This window comes from Apteryx mantelli, chromosome 3 (genome assembly GCF_036417845.1).
Source record: "Apteryx mantelli isolate bAptMan1 chromosome 3, bAptMan1.hap1, whole genome shotgun sequence".
NCBI classification, from domain to species: Eukaryota; Metazoa; Chordata; class Aves; order Apterygiformes; family Apterygidae; genus Apteryx; species Apteryx mantelli.
Genome location: NC_089980.1, coordinates 140,028,384 through 140,048,418, shown reverse-complemented (window position 1 = coordinate 140,048,418; position 20,035 = coordinate 140,028,384). Strand labels below are relative to the sequence as shown.

The 20,035-nt window shown below is 39.0% G+C and overlaps 1 protein-coding gene across 10 annotated transcripts in view; it reads right to left on the bottom strand.

The window, feature by feature from the left end:
- The window catches only part of DTNB (dystrobrevin beta), a 218,432-nt gene that overhangs the window by 162,224 nt on the left and 36,173 nt on the right, over positions 1-20,035 (bottom strand). For all 10 annotated transcript variants that reach the window (XM_067294496.1, XM_067294497.1, XM_067294500.1 and 7 more), the window contains 2 exons: positions 15,941-16,095; positions 9,656-9,761 (listed from right to left, as the gene is read on the bottom strand). In XM_067294496.1, the coding sequence (XP_067150597.1) occupies positions 9,656-9,761; positions 15,941-16,095 (261 nt within the window). The remainder of the gene's footprint in view (positions 1-9,655; positions 9,762-15,940; positions 16,096-20,035) is intronic.

The following is a 20,035-nucleotide window of genomic DNA, read 5'->3' as shown; positions in this document are numbered from 1 at the left end:
ATAAAAACTTCTCAAGCTTTGCCAAACCTCTAAATAAACCCTGATCTCTGGGACTAAACACATTCTGCCTCATTCACTGCTGCAGAACAGTGCTTTTCAACTTGTGATCTATGGACCCTGGGGATCAGATGGACCAGCAGATAACTATGAACAGAAGCAATTTTGCATATGCTATATGGCAGCCTATGTAAGAGAACCTTTTAAAGTAATCTACATTCTATAGGAACAATTAGAGACCAGCAAAATAGAAAAGACTGAAAATCATTACTGAATTTTTATCCAGAAAAAAAGATGATGGGTTTAAAAACTCATAGAAAAGCACCTGTGAGCTGCACTCCAAGGTACCCAGTCAGATGATAGTTCTAACCAGCTCTAAAAAAAAAAATATTGCAGGCATATCAAGACCTGGCTTAAATTGTACAAAGACTTTGCTGATGAGTAACTTAACATCTTCCTGTATTCTGCAAAAATGCTACATAGATTTATTGCTTTATGCTATCTGAGTTACCATGAGTCATGAATTAGCATACCAGGACAGCATGGACTGAAATACCCAGGCAGAAGCTTATTTTTGAAAAGTGCTTCCAAAGGTTTGTTACCACTAGTATGTATGAGGGACATTGTACCTCTTAGAGAAGTAAGAGACTAAATTAAAAGCATGAGACTCTGCTACTGAAACTCCTTTCTGACTACTATCATACCTCGCAGGTTGAGTGGGAGGACTGTACGCTTATATCACGTTTCTTAGTGGAAGATGGAATTCACAGAACCCTGGGGAAGCACAGAGAGGTGAGAAAAAAAGAAAAGAAGAAAAAAAAAAAGGAAGAGATAAGGCAATTCTGCTTCTGGAAAGGAAGTTTCTGCTGTGCTTCAAGAAAAGCAGAGAAATGGAAATGCAACTCCCCCATACACTGAAAATACTGTTCGCTGACTAACCTGCTCCCTTGGAGGTGAGGAGGGAAGGGAAGACACAGACCCGTAAGAGAGGTGTGAGAGTTCTGCAATAACCGAGTGTGACCTTGGCCAACCTCCACTCACCCGCCCCTAAGGAGGATAACGCTGTTACAAGTCACATTTCAAGATGACTCATACACTTCAATGCCACTGTCAAAACACCAGCATGCCTGTCATATTTTCTTAGGAAATCACCTTCCTCTTTTCAACAGATGAGAAAAAGGCAAAAGAGAAAAATGGCATAATTACTAGAGTTCTGGGGGTTGTTTTATTTTATTATTTTTTTCTTTTTCCAAAAGAAATCTGAAAATACATTTCATTGCTAGGCTCTGCCTTTCCTTGCGAAAAGTAAGGCTATGTGATTTACCCCAGCTAAGGCCACTTAACAGTTGCTAAATAAACATAGTGTCATTTTAGGAAAGGCAGTAAATCTCAAACCTACTCAGAACTTGTTGAAATGATTTTGAACTTCTAGGAAAGCTAAAGATTTATTTTTCCACTGAAGGCAGCCAAAATTTCAGTAACAATATCTGATTGAAGAACTACCTGTTGAGGTTAAAAAAACGTTATGGAACATTCTTTAATCGGAAATTCCTAAAGAAGAACTGCATTCCTCTACCACACACACTATTGGTTTTTTTAGTTACTACATTTAGAGTAAGAAAAACTCTGCCCTAGAAAACCTATAACCTAGCAAAGTATTTCTAAGAAGGTTAATATAAACTGAAGATAACAGGAAAGGCAAATTTGGAAGGAAAAAATCATTTTTTCTTACACCTAAATATTCTTTTCTGCATTTTTCCTTTGTGACAAATGGAAGAGGATAAAGAACATCGCCTGAAGCCTTCTTCCACTTCAATTTACAAAGAATTCTATTCTACAAAAGCGCAACAAAATGGATTAGTATGCTTGCACAGAAGTATACCATTATTACACTGCACATTAGCATGCAAATTGAGATGATGCCTCTCCAAAATGATGTGCTGGCTTATTTGTTTAGAACAGTACTAGAAGTCAATGGAATTTTATTTGATGCCTTGAGAGAGAAGATAAGTTTTTTTTCTTACCTGTAAATGTTATTTCTCCAATAAAACAAGCTCAGTCCACAGCTTAATTGCCTTTTGACTATATCAGACTTGAAAAGACAATGAAGGAAATTGCAGGATTTAAGGGTGTCAACTGAGGTGTTCCAGTGCCTCTGAAGTAACTCAGTAGTGATTGCCTCAATAATTAATGAGAATATTTACAAACTGTGCAGGAGACAAACATCTGGTTGGAAGGAAAGGTTAGGAAACAAAAGCACTACACTCTGACAAGGTGCAATCCAGGGAAAACTAAATTGTAGTGGAAATCAAAAACTGAATCCAGAACAAGAATACTGAACAGATAATAAAAGGAAGTGTGTCCAAGATAGTAGTAGCAAAGACAAACTTAAAGGATGGGTCTTTATGGACTGAGCCTGTTTTATCAGAAAAACGTCATTTACAGATTGTGGTGGGAGAGGAGAAGGCTACTTCCTAGATGAAGAACTTCAGGGAACAAGTTAATGGGATTTTCATTGCCATCATATCTAGAATCACACAACAGTTGAGGATGGAAGGCACCTCTGAAGATCTTCTAGTCCAACGCCCCTACTCAAAGCAGGGTCAATTAGAGCAGGTTGCTCAGGACCATGTCCAGTCAGATTTTGAATATCCCCAAGAATGGAAACGCCACCACCTCTCTGGGCAACCTGTTCCAGTACTTGACCACTCTCAGAAAAAAAAGTGCTTTCTTATGTTTAAATGGAATTTCTTATATTGCAGTTTGGGCTCATGGCCTCTTCTCTGTTCACTGGCTACCACTGAGAAGAATCTGGCTAGGTCTAGGCCTCCCGTCAGGTGTACATAGCGATAAGATCCCCCGAGCCTTCTCTTCTCCAGGCTGAAGAATCCCAGTTCTCTCAGTCTCTCCTTGTATCACAGATGATCCAGTCCCTTCATCATCTTCATGGCCCTTCATTGGACTTGTTCCTGTAAATCTGTGTGTCTCATATACTAAGGAGACCGGGCCTGGACACAGCACTCCGGATGTGGCCTCAGCAAGGCTGAGTAGAGGAGAAGGATCACCTCCATACCAGAGGGCTGCATTGTGCTGGCAACACTCTCCCAATGCAGCCCAGGATGATGATGGCCTTCTTTGCTGCAAGAGCACATTGTGGGCTCACGTTCAACTTGTTGTCCACCAGGACTCCCAGGTCCTTCTCTGCAGAGCTGCTCTCCCACAGGTCACCCCCCAGCCTGTACTGGTGCATGGAGTTAATCCCCTCTAGGTGCAGGACTCTGCACTTTCCTTTGTTGAACTTCATGAGGTTCATGAGGAGAGAGACATGCAAATTATTTTTAAGCCCTCAAATTCTCATGTAGACTGCACTGGGAGAACCATTTAATAATTATAACAATATCTCTCTACAAACTTGCAAACCTGTTCTGAAAAAACAATTCAGCACCTGTGGCAAAACACCTGTAGTAAAATAACTGTAAAACATTAGAGAGTTAGCTTTACCTTCAGCAGGGAGGTCATTTATCAAGAGCTGTCCTTCAAGATTTGCCTTGGAATTCACACTAGTTGGAATGTAGTGCTCCTCTCTCCTAGGCTACCAAACCTTCATAGTTTGCTCATCATGGAACATGGTAAAATCATCACATGACGTTCATTATCCAGACTGTATAAATCCAACTGCTTCAGTTTCTTTTCCTGAGCTACAGAGCAATAATGACACACAGTACTCGGCTTTGATATAGAGGAGAGGCAGGCAGGAGTAGGAATATACAGCCATAAGCCTTGAGTAATTTTCTCCGTTAAATAATGTTTCTTCAATAAACTGAATGTACCTTTTTGGTAAGAACTATCCAGTTGTTGCTCTTATGGATAAGGTATGCTTAATGAAATACTGACTGAGCTCTGAGGATTAGTCTAAGATAGCACGTCAGTACAGATTAATAAAATATCCACTGGATTCCTGTCATTTTCTGGATTTTCACTCTTGGATCATGTCTTATGACATGCACAGAAGCATGCTCCCTTACCAAATTACTTGGCTAATGAAGTTGTCCATATTAAGATGGAAGAATTACACTCTCTACACTCCATTAGTATTGACTAGGTCTCCACAGACAAAGGGAACTTAGCTTGAGTATAAATACTTATGTTAGACACCTTAGGCAAGACAAATCCCTCCTCTAGTTTCATGTCTGACGTAGAGAAACTGCATACTTTATGAAGAGCAGCTACCCTCTCATCTGGGCTAAAAACAAAGCAGAACAAGTCTTAAGGAAGTACGTGAAACCCGTCTAGACTCCCTGCTCAAGGTGTCACGAAATTATTAATGCCTGCACAAAAGGAAGGGAGGGCCAAACTACAATAGCACTAACAGATAATGTTTTCTTCAATCTGGCTTGACTTTGACAGGACTTCAAGTTAATAGGAGAACAAGGCATTTCTCATCCAAAGGCATGGTGAAACTCTAAAGTTTAACAAGGGCTCTCAAATCTACAGCACATTTTCTAGAGTACCCAAAGGATAAGAGAATATGCCTCTATTTCACTTCTATCAATGAAAACCTGGCACCAGTGGGGTAGGGGAGGGAAGCACATTCTAGTCACCTACAAAGTTTGCTGGCATTCAACAACATAGTACAATGTACACAACATAGTACAAAGTACACTCAAGATCCTCAAGGAACATAAAATATTCACCAAAAAGGAAATGAAAAAATTAAAATACTGATAGACTTCATCTTTTAGGGAGCTGTAGATTTGGCCCCAAGGGAGTTATTTATTCTTTTCTATGGCTCCAAAATGAATCCTCTCAGGTACAGACTGAAGTATTCATACCACCTAAGACCTAGTGAGAAGATTTTCTCATTGGCATCTGAATTAAATGGATCATCTTGCTCCAAAAGGTAACTTTCCCATGGAATAGTCTTTGGCAATGGCATGTGTTGCTGCTAGTTTAAACTAATGTGTTAGCTTCTATTAATGTGATTTATGGCATTTCAGAGAGTGTACGGTACCTTTCTGGTATTTTTTAGTAATTACATAGCCACAGTCCCAAAGAGAACTCAAGCTTCATAATCCACATAATCTAGTGTTATTTCTGGCGACATCCAGCTTCCAGGCTATCCTTTAAACCTTTTGTTGCAAAACAGGGGGCAAATGCGTACTAAAAATTAGAGACTTTTGGATGAAACTGAACAGAAAATAATCTGCCCACTCCCCCCCCCCCCCCAAAGATGACTGGAAAGAGATCTATGTTAAAACGGTGTCTTTTCCAACATTGTCGTAAGTGTGAATCTTTCTTTTTCTAATTTTTTCTGGGAGTAAATTCATATTAGATTAAAGATAAGAATTGGAGAAATCTGCTGTTACAATTTCCTCTGGCAAAGTTGGAAACACTTCACATTCCTCTAGTTCTAGAAACTGATAACTAGTATCAGACTGTAACATAACAGAAATTCATCAGCTAGAGACACCTTCAGCAGCATCCCCTGTACACAAAGCTCCAATATCTGGGTGTGCATCAGAGCTGCTCTCCACACTGACTGCTGGAGACTTTATTTTACAGTAGGATGTGAGATCTGTCACTAAAATATTGCACATTGCTAGAAATAAAGATGCTGGCTGTAGCTTAAAACTCAAAAAGTCTGAGTGTTGCAAATTCAGTAACTGTCCAAACCAATAGCTGAAAGTTGAGCCATATTAGTAATTGTGAAACACTTCGTTAAAAATCCAGAATTTTGATATTTGTCCGAGAAGCTAATGCTTCAGATTTCAGCTCCAAGATCAATATAAGAAGATGCCAATTCCTATCCCAACTAATGCTGAAGTAGCTACCATGCCAGTCCTGGATCAGAGTGGTTCCATGGATAGCTCTGATGACTGGTCGGAATTAGAAAAATAGGAGAGAATTTCTGATCCAGAAATAGTATTTGTGCTAGTAGCCCATTATCAAATAACAGATAAAGACCAGAGATTCTTTGTGGCCAACCTGTTCCTCAAAATCATACAACTGGTTTAGGTTGCCTGTAAAACTGACAAAAGTCTGACTGAAGGTGTTAGTTCAACATACCACATTTACCAAAATAAGAGATGATCTTGTTTTAAAGCAGCACTGCTTTCTGGGTATTTTTTATGTTTTTGTCTATTTTCTGGAAAAGTTTTCACCTGAAAGGTGACAGGCATTCATGTAACTTCCTATAGTAAAATCACGCTCCCAATAACCACCACAAAGGCACTACAGTCTGTACAAATACTTTTACTGAAGTGTCAAATAGTTGTGGAAAGTGCTAAATTGTTAACGGAGTCAAAAAATTTAATATCAAATCAGCATCCTACACTGCTGCAAATAAAATCTGCATGTTGCATTGCCTTACAACACTCTGCTACCCTTAAAACAGTCAACATTCAGCCGTACTTACTGCATAATTTCCTGTTTTCAAAAGCCTACACTGATTTTCACAAAACATAAGTAAACAATTATCTATCCCACTGGAGCTATGTTTCTTAGGTCTACAAAAGCTTGTCTTTATAAAGAGTGAGTTTTAAAACTGATTTTTCTTCAGTCTCCATTTCCTAATATTGTTTTTGTTGGTTCCATACTGACTTAAAATTACTGTTTTCTCAGAAGTCATCACTTTTCTTAATTTTTCCCAGATGCATCTTTCTCTCCCAACACCCCACTTCTATCCTTTTGACCCATAGTGACAGACAATGGATTCTTTCACATGTTTCTAGCTTGCTTCTTCCTTGGTGGACACATCTGTAGCCAAATCTGTGCCCTCCCTCAGCATTTATTTTCCTACCACATTCCCCAGTAACCCCAAGCCCCTTCCTTCTGCCACCTCCATCCTTCAACCTTGTCATTTTTACCTTCCCATAGTCAGGCCCCCAGTACCAATCCCCTTAACTTCTTTTACTGCATGGGCATAATTTCAAGCAGCACTGCTTTCTGGGTATTTTGTTTGTTTGTTTTTGTCCATTTTCTAGAAAAGTTTTCACCTGAAAGGTGATGGGCATTCATGTAACCTCCTATAAGCATTCATTTCAACAAAGCTTATAGTTTATATGCAAAATTAGAACATTCACAATTCTACAAAGCAACTTTATATTAATCTAGTCAAAGCCACAGAAGTAGCCACTGTCAGCACAAGCTGCACATCTTCAGCACACCCACCTGCTAAGCCCGCTATGGCTTGCCACATACCTCTGCACATTGCTACAAGGATTTCTCATAAACACTCTTAAGCAGACAGAGGAACTGCTGCCTTACTCTAGAGCAAAAAATAACAGATATCTAAAATACGCAACAGTATAAAAATTACTGAGGAAAAAAAAAGTGCAGTAAACTGGAGGGGAAGAACAGTTGCAAGGATTATTAATGGCACCATAATTCAGTATGCAGCTAGGGAGGCAGCTGTAGAAGAGGCTGATAAGAATTTGAAAACTAGTTCTAACGCCACAAATGTAAAAAAATTATCCTATCAAGGTACCTGAAAGCTAAAACCTATGTATAACAGATTTCTTTGGAGAACATCCTTGGAGATGTTAAACCTAGAGACTGGTTGACAGAACGCATGGACAGGGGAGAATCTCTTGCTGCTTGGCAGAAAGCTTCAGATGTTGGCTGTTAGAAGAGGGCACTTATGCAACGGCTCCCACTGACGATGGTTTGGATTGGGATCAGCACATTATAGAGCAGCCGTATTCCACAGTGAGAGCAACAGAAGCCGTCAGAGAATAAAGGAATGCACACGCTAGTCTATAAGGATAATATTATTCTGGATATCTAGCAATTCCCTCTGGGTACTTTCAAGTAGAAGAAAGATCAGACTACTGGCTTATCTCCAGATCCTTCCACCATTTCACTTTGCCCAAACTGCGTTTAAACATTTTATCTTTGCCTTGCAATTCTATGCTGACTTATAACTCCCATTATCATTCTACTGCCTTTTTCCTTACCTTATTTATTCTACCATATGTGCTTTTCTTGAAGTATGAGTTTGTAAGAATGAGAAGATAAAGGAAGAGGAAGAAAGCAAAAAGTAGCTGCTGCCTTTTATTAGTACAGCCTGTTATGAAGCGAGAGGAAAGAGACTGCAGTACTATAGTGCACCTAATCCTGTAACTAAATCAGCCTCCTCCCCTCTTTCTTAAGTTTTCCCATAAGATCTGTCTTCATGAAATGATTCCCCCCACATTCTTTTAAAAACCACTTTTTCCAGCAAGACTCACAATTGCTAGTAAATGTTTGTAAATATATGGAGCAACAGGGAAATTCACCATCAGAAGCTGTAATACAGAACAAAGGGCCACTGAGCACCAGAACTCCAATCTTCCTGAGTACGGTACACGCACAGATTAGAGTCACAACCACATATGCTTTGCAAGAGGATCAAGAGAAGACAAGAAAACAAACGCCAAAAAAGAGCATATCAAAATCACAGCAATACTTAAACACGTCACAGGCACAAACGGTACGGAACAGAGAATGGAATATAAATCCTGAAAACTTAGCTAGAGACAGACTGCCCAAGTTTCAAAGCTGTGTCTGTAAACAGCTAGGGAAGAACTAGAGTCTAGATTTTATCTACCTGTGTCTTAAAAAGAGGAAGTTTATACACCCCGAGATGTCTATAAATTCATTAAACTGAAAAAGAGGTGACAACTAGTAGGGCTAAGGATTTTTAAAGATGATAACATGATTTTAGTCTGTGGGGAAGGGAACAGATGAAGTTTAGTTTATGGGTGGGGGGGAAAAAAAAGTTTTTCTTTTCTAGAAATCACAAAGGAAACACCACACACAGATACTGTGTGCAACTGCACAATAAATTAAACAAGCTACGTATTCACTAAAAACAACAAACATTTTTGATACCCCCGCACAGTAGAACATTCTTCTGCAGGAAAACATTCTGTTTCCCCAAGTTCCGTAAAGCCCTCTTCAGCCAGATTCCTCTTTCACCAGAGGAAGTTTCTCAAAGCCTCAAAAGGACTAACATTTTTGCAACATTAAAGTAAAACCAGATTCTAATATCTTATGATGAAGTATTGCATTTATCCCACCCTTAATCTTCAGTTTTCCAGCACTTATTACTCCTTAAATACTTTTGATAGGCAGTATAATGAGGAATTTCTAGCTAAGAAAGGGTCTGAAAGTGAAGGAGCTCAGCATTTACCTCCCATATTGAAAATACTGAAGTGAAGGGTGTACTCAAATGCTGCTCAAGACAGACATTTGAATGGGTACCAAAATCTTTGGGAGTTAACACTTGAAAGTGCATGTTAAAGTATAGCTCAAGTGGATTTTTTTTTTTGAAGTTGCAGAATAAATATGAACATTTAGAGAATATCTTTTTTCTTGCCATTTCTCTTTTCATCTTTCACTACAAGTGACATTAGAACTCTAACTTAAAAAATAAATACAATTAACTAATCTTGCTCTGCACTGTTGTTGATGATTTCATATGTAATCAATCTTCTGCCTAGGCACCCACCACTCCAACTAAACTCTGGGCCTAGACGTGCTGGGACCGATACTGTTACGGTGGGAACAATGAAGGCATTAAGAGCTTAGTTACATGTAAATATCCTGTCTTTTCTCATATGTTGAACAGAAACTTTGTTCTGGCCAGATGTTTCAAACAACAAAATATTCCATTTACCATTTTCAACATGGGCGAGTCTGTGCAGGAGAGGCAGCCACACAAGGCACTGAGGAGGTGGGTCAGCCATCAGTGTGTCTAAAAACATGTTTAGCATGATCTTTTTCTGCAAAGAAAAAAGAAATAGAACTTAATTATACAAAAAGTCTCAATTTTATATAACAAAAAACTACCTCAGTCTTAAAGTCTCTCTCTGATTCAGCTTCTGGGTACCAATAATATATCATATATTATAAAGAACAGATAAAAATCACAACTTCTTTGCTCAGAGAGTTTCAATCTATATTAGGCAAACAGTAATGCTACAGAGAAGGTATTAGCATAGACACAGTATAATCATAAAAAATAAATGATAAGCAGATGAACAGAAAATTCCAGAAAACAGAGGACTAGTCAGTCAGTAGTTCCTGAATTGCAGTTAAATACTCCTATTTTGAAGATGGATACAAGAAATGCGAGAAGAGTTTATTTAACAATGTAGAAAACTGTATTTCAAACATACAGGCAGTATGAAAAAGTAGACATACACATAAAAACAGAGCAATTACAACTAATATTCACATATGGTCTAAACAGTAAATTAATTTTTTAAAAAGACAAAATGAGAAAAACAAGAGGCAAGGGGAGAACTTGGCTAATATTTTAAAAAACAGACAATAAAAATGAAATTGAAATGAAATCATGAGGGGAAGTCAGCAACAGGGCATTTTAAGAGTAACATTTTCTAACGTTTTCAATTCAGATGAGCATGAAAAAAGCTTCTGCCGCAAATACAAACAGATGGGGATAACTGGTAAGAAAAATAGCTAAGAATATTATGGATACAAAGAAAGAATATTTTGGCTTTTTCATACAATAAGCTAGATAACTAGGAATTTCTCACAAACAAAAAAACACAGCTGGCCAGACAGCACTTTCTTCTCACCTTTGCACGTGGCAGTTACTTCAGAAAGCATCCATAAAAGGGAAGGGGAACAAAACTGGAGGAAAAGCCAGTCTAGTTTTTCAACGGCTGTGAAATTAAGTGTAGCTTTCACTTGCAACTGTCATGCCACAAATTAAGTACTTTTTTGGTAAGGAGAAAGCTTATATTTAAAGCATCAATATTTTTGTGATTAGTGGCAAATATATGTGTCTACTGCCTCTGCAGCTAACTATCCTGGAGAGAAAATACAGAATTATAACTATATATCCCAGTTACCATTAAGGAAAAATTTTAGAAACATTTAATTATACTTATTTCATTTTCTGTAAGGTGTCCTTGTTCCAGTCCCCCTGCTTAATAAATTAAAACCCTTTTCTGAACAGTTGAGCTACCTACTGCTGGTACAAGAGAGTCCAAGAATCTCCTCTGCCAGATACGAAATCAGACACACCACTTGGAAGGGAACGCCTGCCTCGAGATCGCCTGGTAACCCCAGCCTGCCTCCCTCCGCAAAAGCAAAGTCACCTCTTGGGCTATTAATAACAATATACAACCAACCTCTCTTCCCCTCCCTTTGGCGGTGAAAAAAATCCAAAATCTTTTAACAAATTCATGTGTCAGTAAGGCTATGAAGCACTCTAAATATGCTGAAACAAACCTTCTGAGAGGGAGAGAATCACAGTTTTTAACTGCAGATTAACTGATTGCTGTACGTATGCTCGAGACCTCACAGGCTCGTTCCCATAACAAGGAACCACTGTGCTACTGATGGGGAAGGGTATCATCGTCTGTAATCGGTGTGCAGATAGGACGTTTCAAATCTTAACGTAATTCCGTAACTGCTAACCTGTAAAAGCATTGGACAACTTTATAAAGATTCCTCCAAGGTTTCTGATTTTGACTTAGCTTTCACCTCTCACACTGTTTCATATACAACAGCATATGAAAGATTTTCTACCTGTAATCCTTGTCAGAGCTAAGACGGGCATGCTGCAATAACTGTGCCTGACCGGTATCGACTGGAAGCACTTTATTTTTGATATGCTATTCAGAACAAAAGTGTGGAAAATTTAGACAAGTTTTTGGTTTAACTGACAGGAGAAGAAAAGGTTATTTACCAGAAACCACAGCTCTTCAAGATATATTGTGCACATATCCATTCACACCATGTGTGTATACTCTGTTCTTTGGTTAAAAAGGCAAAAATCTATCATCTCAGAGGGCTGGCACACACAGACTTTCCTACCCTGAGTTACACCAAAGAAAAATTAATACTGCTCACAGACAGACGTGTTTTCTGGAGACGAGACTCAGGATCCATTAGATAGTGATGTGTAAGGGGCACAGTTGCAGAACTTAAACTTAACCAAAGAGCTTCCTTCTGCTATAGACAAAGATGCTCTTCATAAAGAAAAAAATGGTTCCTTTAAGCAGTGAGAACCATGAAACCTTATGAGTTGTCAAAGACTGTGTACGGAGTAGCATGGCTTCCATGTAGATGACAAGAGCAATACAGGCTTTGGGTATTTCTCCAATACAGGTAGGACATTTTGAAACCAAGTGACCAACCAGAATCATGCAGCGTTCCCACTGCTGCATTCTGTCTCCGTGGACATTAGCACTCTTGGTAACGGCAGAACTGACAGGAAAGCAAATAGCAACCTCCTCCTCCTCCTGGGAGTTAGGAATACATCAGAGAGGAGCTTAGATAAAGCCCTTTTCTGGAGTAGAAGGTCTAACGTTTCCTTCTGGGTTCAGAACACGACAGTGGGGCAACCCTAGATCCATCCTCAGTCTCCATTCATGATGTAGCAACGCTTAGATAATCTGGCAGCAATTTTCAGACCCCAAGAACATGAACTGAAAATAGGTAAATGTGAAAGCAGTCCTGAGGGTCAAATGTTTCCCAGCAGAACAAAAGCCTTCCTGCCTAGGTTTCTTCTGTAATCGCCTGCTGTCTGTTTTATTGTAATAACTGTTTCCGATTGCTGTTAGCATTCCTACTCATCTTAACAGCTTTGCTGTCTCAGATCTTCTTGCAGGGGGCTACACTGGCAGAATATTCCAATGCTACTCTTATCTTAAAAGGAATATCATAGGCTTGTTTCAATGGCAAAAACACAGCCAATTTTATTGTCACAATGCCAACACGATTGTTCCAACAACATATTAGTGCCTATATTTTGTGCCAGTGCCTTGTGGAGGAAATCACATCCCCTGAGCCAACACAAAGATAGGCGATTTCTAACTCTCCTTTACAGCGATCAAAGGAAATTACATCAATCTAAACAGCTATGTATTAGACCCCATCTGTATCTGTAATTGTCCTGCATCTTGTGCTTAACCTGCAACTCTATCAACATGTGCTTATACCATCCTTATACACAAGACAATCCTGTGCTTAACATATATCTTATCTTTATTACTCATTTTTAACAAGACGGCACATCTTGACCATACTTCTGACCTTGTTGGCATTTTTAAGCTTGTACAATGAGTTCAGTCATAAGCCATAACATCCACAAGGCCTGAGTCAGCCAATGCTTTAGCAAAGCAAAGCATGTGAGTGAGGTATGTACAAATCCAGGCCTATCTAGGCTTATTTGTGTAGTTTGTGCTGCTGAGTTTCAACATACTAATGTGCAATTTGACCTCTACAGAGGCAAAGCTCTTTGGGCTCCCAAGTCTCTGAAGTGACCTTCTCAGTCCTGTAGAAAAACTGCTATTAAACTGCTCTGTACAGCACATATAAAGTGGACACTCCTCTGCAAGGACAGGACAGGCTGTGCCATAAATAAAGACAGATTCTGACTAAGGCAAGGAATGTCATGATGACATGACATTCCTATGACAGACAGACTGCAGCCAGGTGAACAGAAGTTTTAGGCAAAATATGACATGACCTCTTACATCTGTGAAAGCAGCTACTTGACCTAGAATACTAAATTATGACTGGAAGCTCTTTATATATCTGGAGACCATCACAAAGAATGCAGCTCCCACCGAAAGTGTCCCGATGAACTGTTTTGCATGGGCAGCAAGTCTGAATTATTCCACCCAAGAAATCAAACAGAATTGTGCATACATGCATATACATATAATCACTGGCCTATCTGCCCCTTGACAACACAGATAGCAATAAATCATTAGCCTATTGCACCCCACAGAAGTAGCTCCTGGAACCACGACCTCTGTGAAGAGTCATGAACCACTGCTGGCTTTGTCTCTCATGGTAACTTAAATAGCACCAGGGAATGTTCCTGGCACTGGAACTTAATCATGTTTGCTTTTACATCATTAAACCTGTCACTGGTTTAACCAGTCACTCTCCCAAATGATTTCTGGCATCCAGATCAGGAGTTAATGTGTGCTAGGAATCATTCTTAATGAGCAATTTGGATTTAACCACCCTGTTTCAGGGACTAAAAAAATTTAGTAGTATGAATGTGGCTAGAGCACTCCAGCTGACCTTCAGACCACAGAACAGCTCCTGGCACTGTTTAGTTAACTAGTATAGATGTAGCTGAAGTGTCCGTCATGTAAATGCTAAAGTCTGAAATCCAATGGTTTTACCAATGACATCTGGAGAGAAGTTGGGCAAAATGATGGGCTGTTACAGGAGAATATCAGAGAAGCACCTCTGGGAAGCTTATTTTCAAACCTAGGGGGCATAAGAAAATGGAATTGGGAGCCATAAGAAAATGGAATTAAGTTCAAGATAGGTTATCCATGCACTTCCCAAGACCAGTCTGCTTCCCTGTTTTCATACGGATGGAAGAGATTTGTTTTGGGGCACACTCTATAGCGGGACTAACAAAAAACATTACCACTCTCTACAAACAAGGCCTTACTCCAGGAGTTTTGTTTTGCTGAATAAAATTAGAGCAAAGAAATTTCTAAAAGGGAACCAACATGCAGATGAATTATCCTTCTCGTTCATGGAAGCTAGAGTTATAAAGAGTGCTAAGACATGCTGCAGGCAAGGCATGTACAAATGGACAGTTACTATATCCCAGCTGGCAATCATGATGAGAGTCACATCAAGGACGTTAGAAATATCAATCACTCAAAGTCAGCCTAGCTACACTAGCTTATCTTTATACATAACAGAGAAATGGCAGCTTCCAGATGGTGAGTCATCTCATCCTCGTGTAGGCTTCGGAACAAATTAATAAGAATCATCGCTGGCTGAGACCCGTTTCGTCTCTCTTCACAAACAATGGAAAGAGCACGTATAGTTTAATGTCTGACTTTTTATAGCTCTGAAGTTAGGCTGTGGTTTGACACTCAACAGCAGTGCCACTTAAGTGAAATTTGGTTTGACCAAATCAGTCTCCCTACATGCAGAAACAGCTCGCGCTGACACAACAGAAAGGGTGGCACGTTGGTGGGAACAAGTGATGGCTTACAAACGCATCAGCCAGTAGCGATATCGAAAACTTATTTATTAACTGCACTATCAGTAAGACAAATCCCTATCCACAGTAACTCAGATGAGCTGGAGCCCTCAATTTCCTAAATCAGAGGTAATTTCCTACTGCGTTGCACTTCAAATACACTAATTGCTCATTGGTTGAAATTTAGCAAAAGTGACTGAATTCTAGTTCTAAGCACTTCTTAAATATTTATTCCAGAACAAGATCATGACCAGAATCTAAGTTTAGACATAATCTTACATCTAAACTAACTGTCTTATCTAGGTTCATGTTTACAGTTGATTTAAGGCTTATTTACACTATCTTACATTATCTCAAATTAGAAACACTCAAAACAATTAAATTACAATTAAAATGTAGAGATAAATAAAAGCTTAAAAGTTCTTCGGAAGCCCTTTTAAGATCAGTATTACTACATCTACTCAAAAAATTACATGAAATGGAAATATTTTGAGAAAATATTCATACCAATAAGCGCAACAGTTAAATTGATTTAAAAAACAAATTATGTGTAAACAATGTATTTCTTTTCGTGCAGACTCAATCAGGTAGCAATTGATTTGTTGACACTAATACTCTCAACAAACTGAGAAACATTAACAAATTAGGGGAAAGTAGTAAAATGCTGTTTCATTTTTCAGACAAAAAAAAAAGTTTTCCCTTGCTACTCTTCTCATGGGTACAAAAGTGTCCTGTTAAAAAGAAAGAACATAAAGGATTTGGCACAATTTAAGTTTAACTGCCTAGTGGCCTAGATGTACTATCTTTAGTTACTCAGACTTTCTTAAAACTGCTTAAATACTGTATATTAGTCCCCGCAAAAACCCTCCAAATCCCATACAAACTACAAAAAAATCTAGTGGACTTTGTAAGAAAGCAGTATATTGACAAGCAATATAAAAATCCTGTTTTGTTAACTCTTACTTGTTGTGGGAAACACGTCCGTACAGAATGCTCTGTGTATCCGAAAGAAGGCCCTTCAAAAACAGCTGTTGGAAGTTTTAGAACTTCTTTCAAAAACTGATCAAACTTTGTAAATATCATTAGTCCATTTGAATCTGATATTTGGGAGAAAATATCTGTAAGAAAGCATAATAAAACCCTAGAGTAAAAACATGTTTAACACAACAAAGAAAAAAAATAATTTCAACCCATTTAAACCTCCAGATATTTCTACTCCTTTTTATTCTGAACAATTTCTTATTACTTGTTCTCAGGGCAAAATACATAAAGGAACATATTTGACCCATCTCACCCATCCTTGAGAAGTTTCTTCCAGTGTATTACTGTAACAGCAAGAAAGTAGAAACTAGGAGGCATTATAAAAGATCGTAGTTACAAAACATTTTATCTTAATTACTCCTTAAAAATAAAACTACCCAAACTACTTTGAGAAACCTTAGAAAATTAAAAAAGTTGTAAGAATCACAAAGTTAAAACCGGCAAAACTCTTGGTAATGCTGATGCTCTTCAGTGCCGTGTTGAATTTAAGTTACAAAGCATTAGAAGAGAGCAGTAGAAGCAAGTCGGCTAGCCAGAAGCTGGGGTGCAACTGGGGTGAACTCTGTGATTCTGCATCAACCACTGTCTCCGAAGCTAAAACGCGCAAGCCGTGCAGCTGAGCGGATGGGGAGGAGGAGATCTAATTCCATTTTGTATCAGAGATGCCGTGCACAGTCAAGAACTGGAACAGGAATCTTTGTCTCTACACAAGATGCATGTTTGTTATGAGAAGACGTATGCTTTTAAGTTAACTACGTAGGGCTACATAGATTTCTGAAATCAAAAAGAGAACGGGGCAAGACGCTCAGCAGTCACGGTATATATGGAAAAGGGGGTGGCAGCGTCTCACGTGGTGGCAGGGAGGGACTCCAGATTAGGAGGCTCAGGAGACATCTTCCCATCCGCATGCCTGCGGTAAGGACTGCGGCAGTTCGGCAAGTATTTTCACTTCCATGCCATGGGCCCAGCTACAGGCAAGCAGACGCAAGACGTCTCCTGAGCCTCCTGCTCGGGAGTCCCGTATTCCCTTACATCACAGAGTTCAAATTCCTCCAGCCCCTCTGCTCCAAACCTGCCACTGCTTCCGACCCAAAGCTCCCGGCTCACATGTCTTATGTCTCCCGTGCCAGGAAAAGTTTTAGCCAAACAGTCCTCTCACTCTTCCCAACACTTCTTCCCCAACGATCCAAATCCCCTCACTCCCCCCAACTCCTTGTAGCAGATATGACATCTATTAGTAGATATGCTACTTTTTCTTACAAAGCCATATATTCTTCCCCACAGTAAATTTAAGTGTTGATTCTTATTTTCAGTTTTAAAATGTAAGGAAAATTCTCAATTATTCTCCATATGGTAAAAGCATCAATTAAATTTTAATACATTAAGAACATTTAATTTAAGTTCCAAAATGAACTTATCACTTCCCAATCTATTCTGTACAAGCTATTGCACAGCACATGTTTATCTGAGACCACATCATTACGCATATGAATAAGCTCAAAAGACCCTCACCTATTAAGCTAGTAGAGGGCTTATTATCTGTAAAAAACAGTTTCGGGGAAGGAACAGTAACTGCGATTTTTTTGAGATCTCTCGTCTGTATTGCACCCTGTGTTCGCTCCCTGTCGGCGTGGAGCCTCGTACCATCTGGGCCCTGTACAAACAGGAAAACCACAGGACAGCTGAGCCTTCATGTTCTCAAGCGGAAAGGCAGGACATGAAGTATCCAGTGCAAACACATGCCCAGCTGGCACTGAAGACCAAAAGAGTCCAATTTCACATGCCTGGAGAATGTGTGCAGTCCCCTCATTCAGCATTTGGATGCTGCTAGGAATCTTTCCTTAAGTAAAGGCTGCACAACAGCTCTAACCAGACAGACTGACCCCAGGGATTAGACGGACAGACTGAGAGGGTCTGCAACAATGCCTGCCGCCCAAATTAAAAGCAGGCATGTCTGATAAACCTGAGATGTATCCTGACCACCTGAAAGGGCAAGTCTAAAAATTTACCCTTCTACTCTGCTTGATCTGTGTCTTACTTGGGATAAAAAGGGTTTCGCTGGCCTTGACTTGAGACTTCACCTTTGCTTTATTTGTGTTGTAAGAATGAGAACTGACTTGCTATAGAAGACCCTAGACATAGCGAGGAAGCAAGCTGAACAGCTAAGTTAGGGTTGATAACCATGTGGGATTTCCCCTATTTCAGCCTGTGCCCACTGCCTCTCCTCCTGTCACTAGGGTAATCAATTACAGATACCCGGCTGACATTTACTTTGACCGGGATTTTAATTATCTAGGTACCTCAACATGAAAATGTTTTTCTAAATTCACTGCTACCTGCTGTAAAAATAATGGAGAGACCTAAAATGGAGCACTCAACTGCCACGGTACGCTCTTCTAGCTGTTACTTTATCACAGCAAAGGAGTTTATCCCTCCCTTACCCTCAGCTTGTCCTCACTGTGTCTCTCACTCCCTCACCTTCTCCTCCCCTAAATACAAACCCCTTGAGTCTAGCAGCTGACTTTCTCAGATAGCCAGTTTTCAAATTACCTTAAAGAAATTACACAAAGAGTTTGTTAATGGAATGAGTTCCAACTGAACACAGAAGAACAGAGATAATAACTCGAGGCTGGGTATTAAAGGATACGTATTGTTCAAGAAAAATAAAAATATAGGAAAAGATGGTTAGATACTATTAAAGGAGAATGATGTCAGAGCACAAAGTATTAGAAAAGCTGTGTACAGATAAAACAGAAATGTCCTGGGATCAAAAATCTCTTTGGGAAAGACAGTTCTCATACTGTAAAGCTGGGTCTCTGATACATCTGCAGAGTCAAATTATGCTAGGAAGAAATATTTCTCTAATAACAGCACTAACATTAGTAAGAGCTAAAATATTCCAAGGCGTGATGAAAACCTCATAGATGATTCAGTGGCTGTTTAGTAAAGAATTCTGTTATTTAAGACACCATAAATAATTAAACTTTATAGAGGACATATTGATAGAAAATAAGGTTAAGTGATCAAAACTATGACTGTAAAAAAGATTTTATTCCAAATGGCATATTTCCAGTAAAGCAGAGAAATTATTTAAATCTCTTGAATGAAATAGCTCATGAAGAGGTCTAGAATGTGTTGGTTAAGGGTGCTGAAACTATCTGCAATTTGTATCACAGGATAAATGGACAAAATTGAAGGGAAGGCCTGAAGACCTTGCTGACCAAATGATATTATAAGTCATATTAGCAATAAGAAAAAAAAATCCAGTGGGAAATGGGGGTTGGGTGAAATATTAAAAAAAAGCTGTATCTTAGAGAATTTAAGCCAAGCACAAAAGTGCTATTTAACCTGAAAACTGAATGTGGAAGCCAAGACAGGTTCAGCAATGGATACAAACGGAAACTATGGAAATAACTAAAACTAAACAGAAACAAACCCACAGAATCCTAATCCAGTCAAGATTCACTCCAGAACTGGCACATGCACAAAAAACGAAGAGCTAGTAATAAATCTGCCAAGGTGAGATTGGTATAACACGGTTGGAACATGACAGTACTTGCATTTAAAAAAGGACAGAAATGATCTGGGTAAATAGAGTCTATTAATCTGAACTGAACAGCATGTAAGGGTTAAAAAAAAGATTTTAAGGAGAAAGTAATTAAAGCTATGAAAATAAACAGGAAATGAGATAAACAGCACAGGATATATCAAGGGTAAATTAAAGAACACTAACCTATATCTTGCTGTCATAAGAAAAGGGATTTTCTAGTCAGAGTGAAGTTGAACTCATCCTTGTGGGAAATTTCCACATGGGAAATTACTAGTGAAATTGGAGAAGATGGAGATTAGTAGGATAATCATACAGTAATGTCCTCTTTTAGAGGGCAGTATATTATCTTAAAAGAAAAAACCCTCAAACTAAAGCGTTTGAGAGGCTCACAGTGTAATATCTCAGGAGCCTACCTTAAGGTCAAACAAGTAAATTGTTGTTTAAACAATGTTGTGAGAGCAATTGGC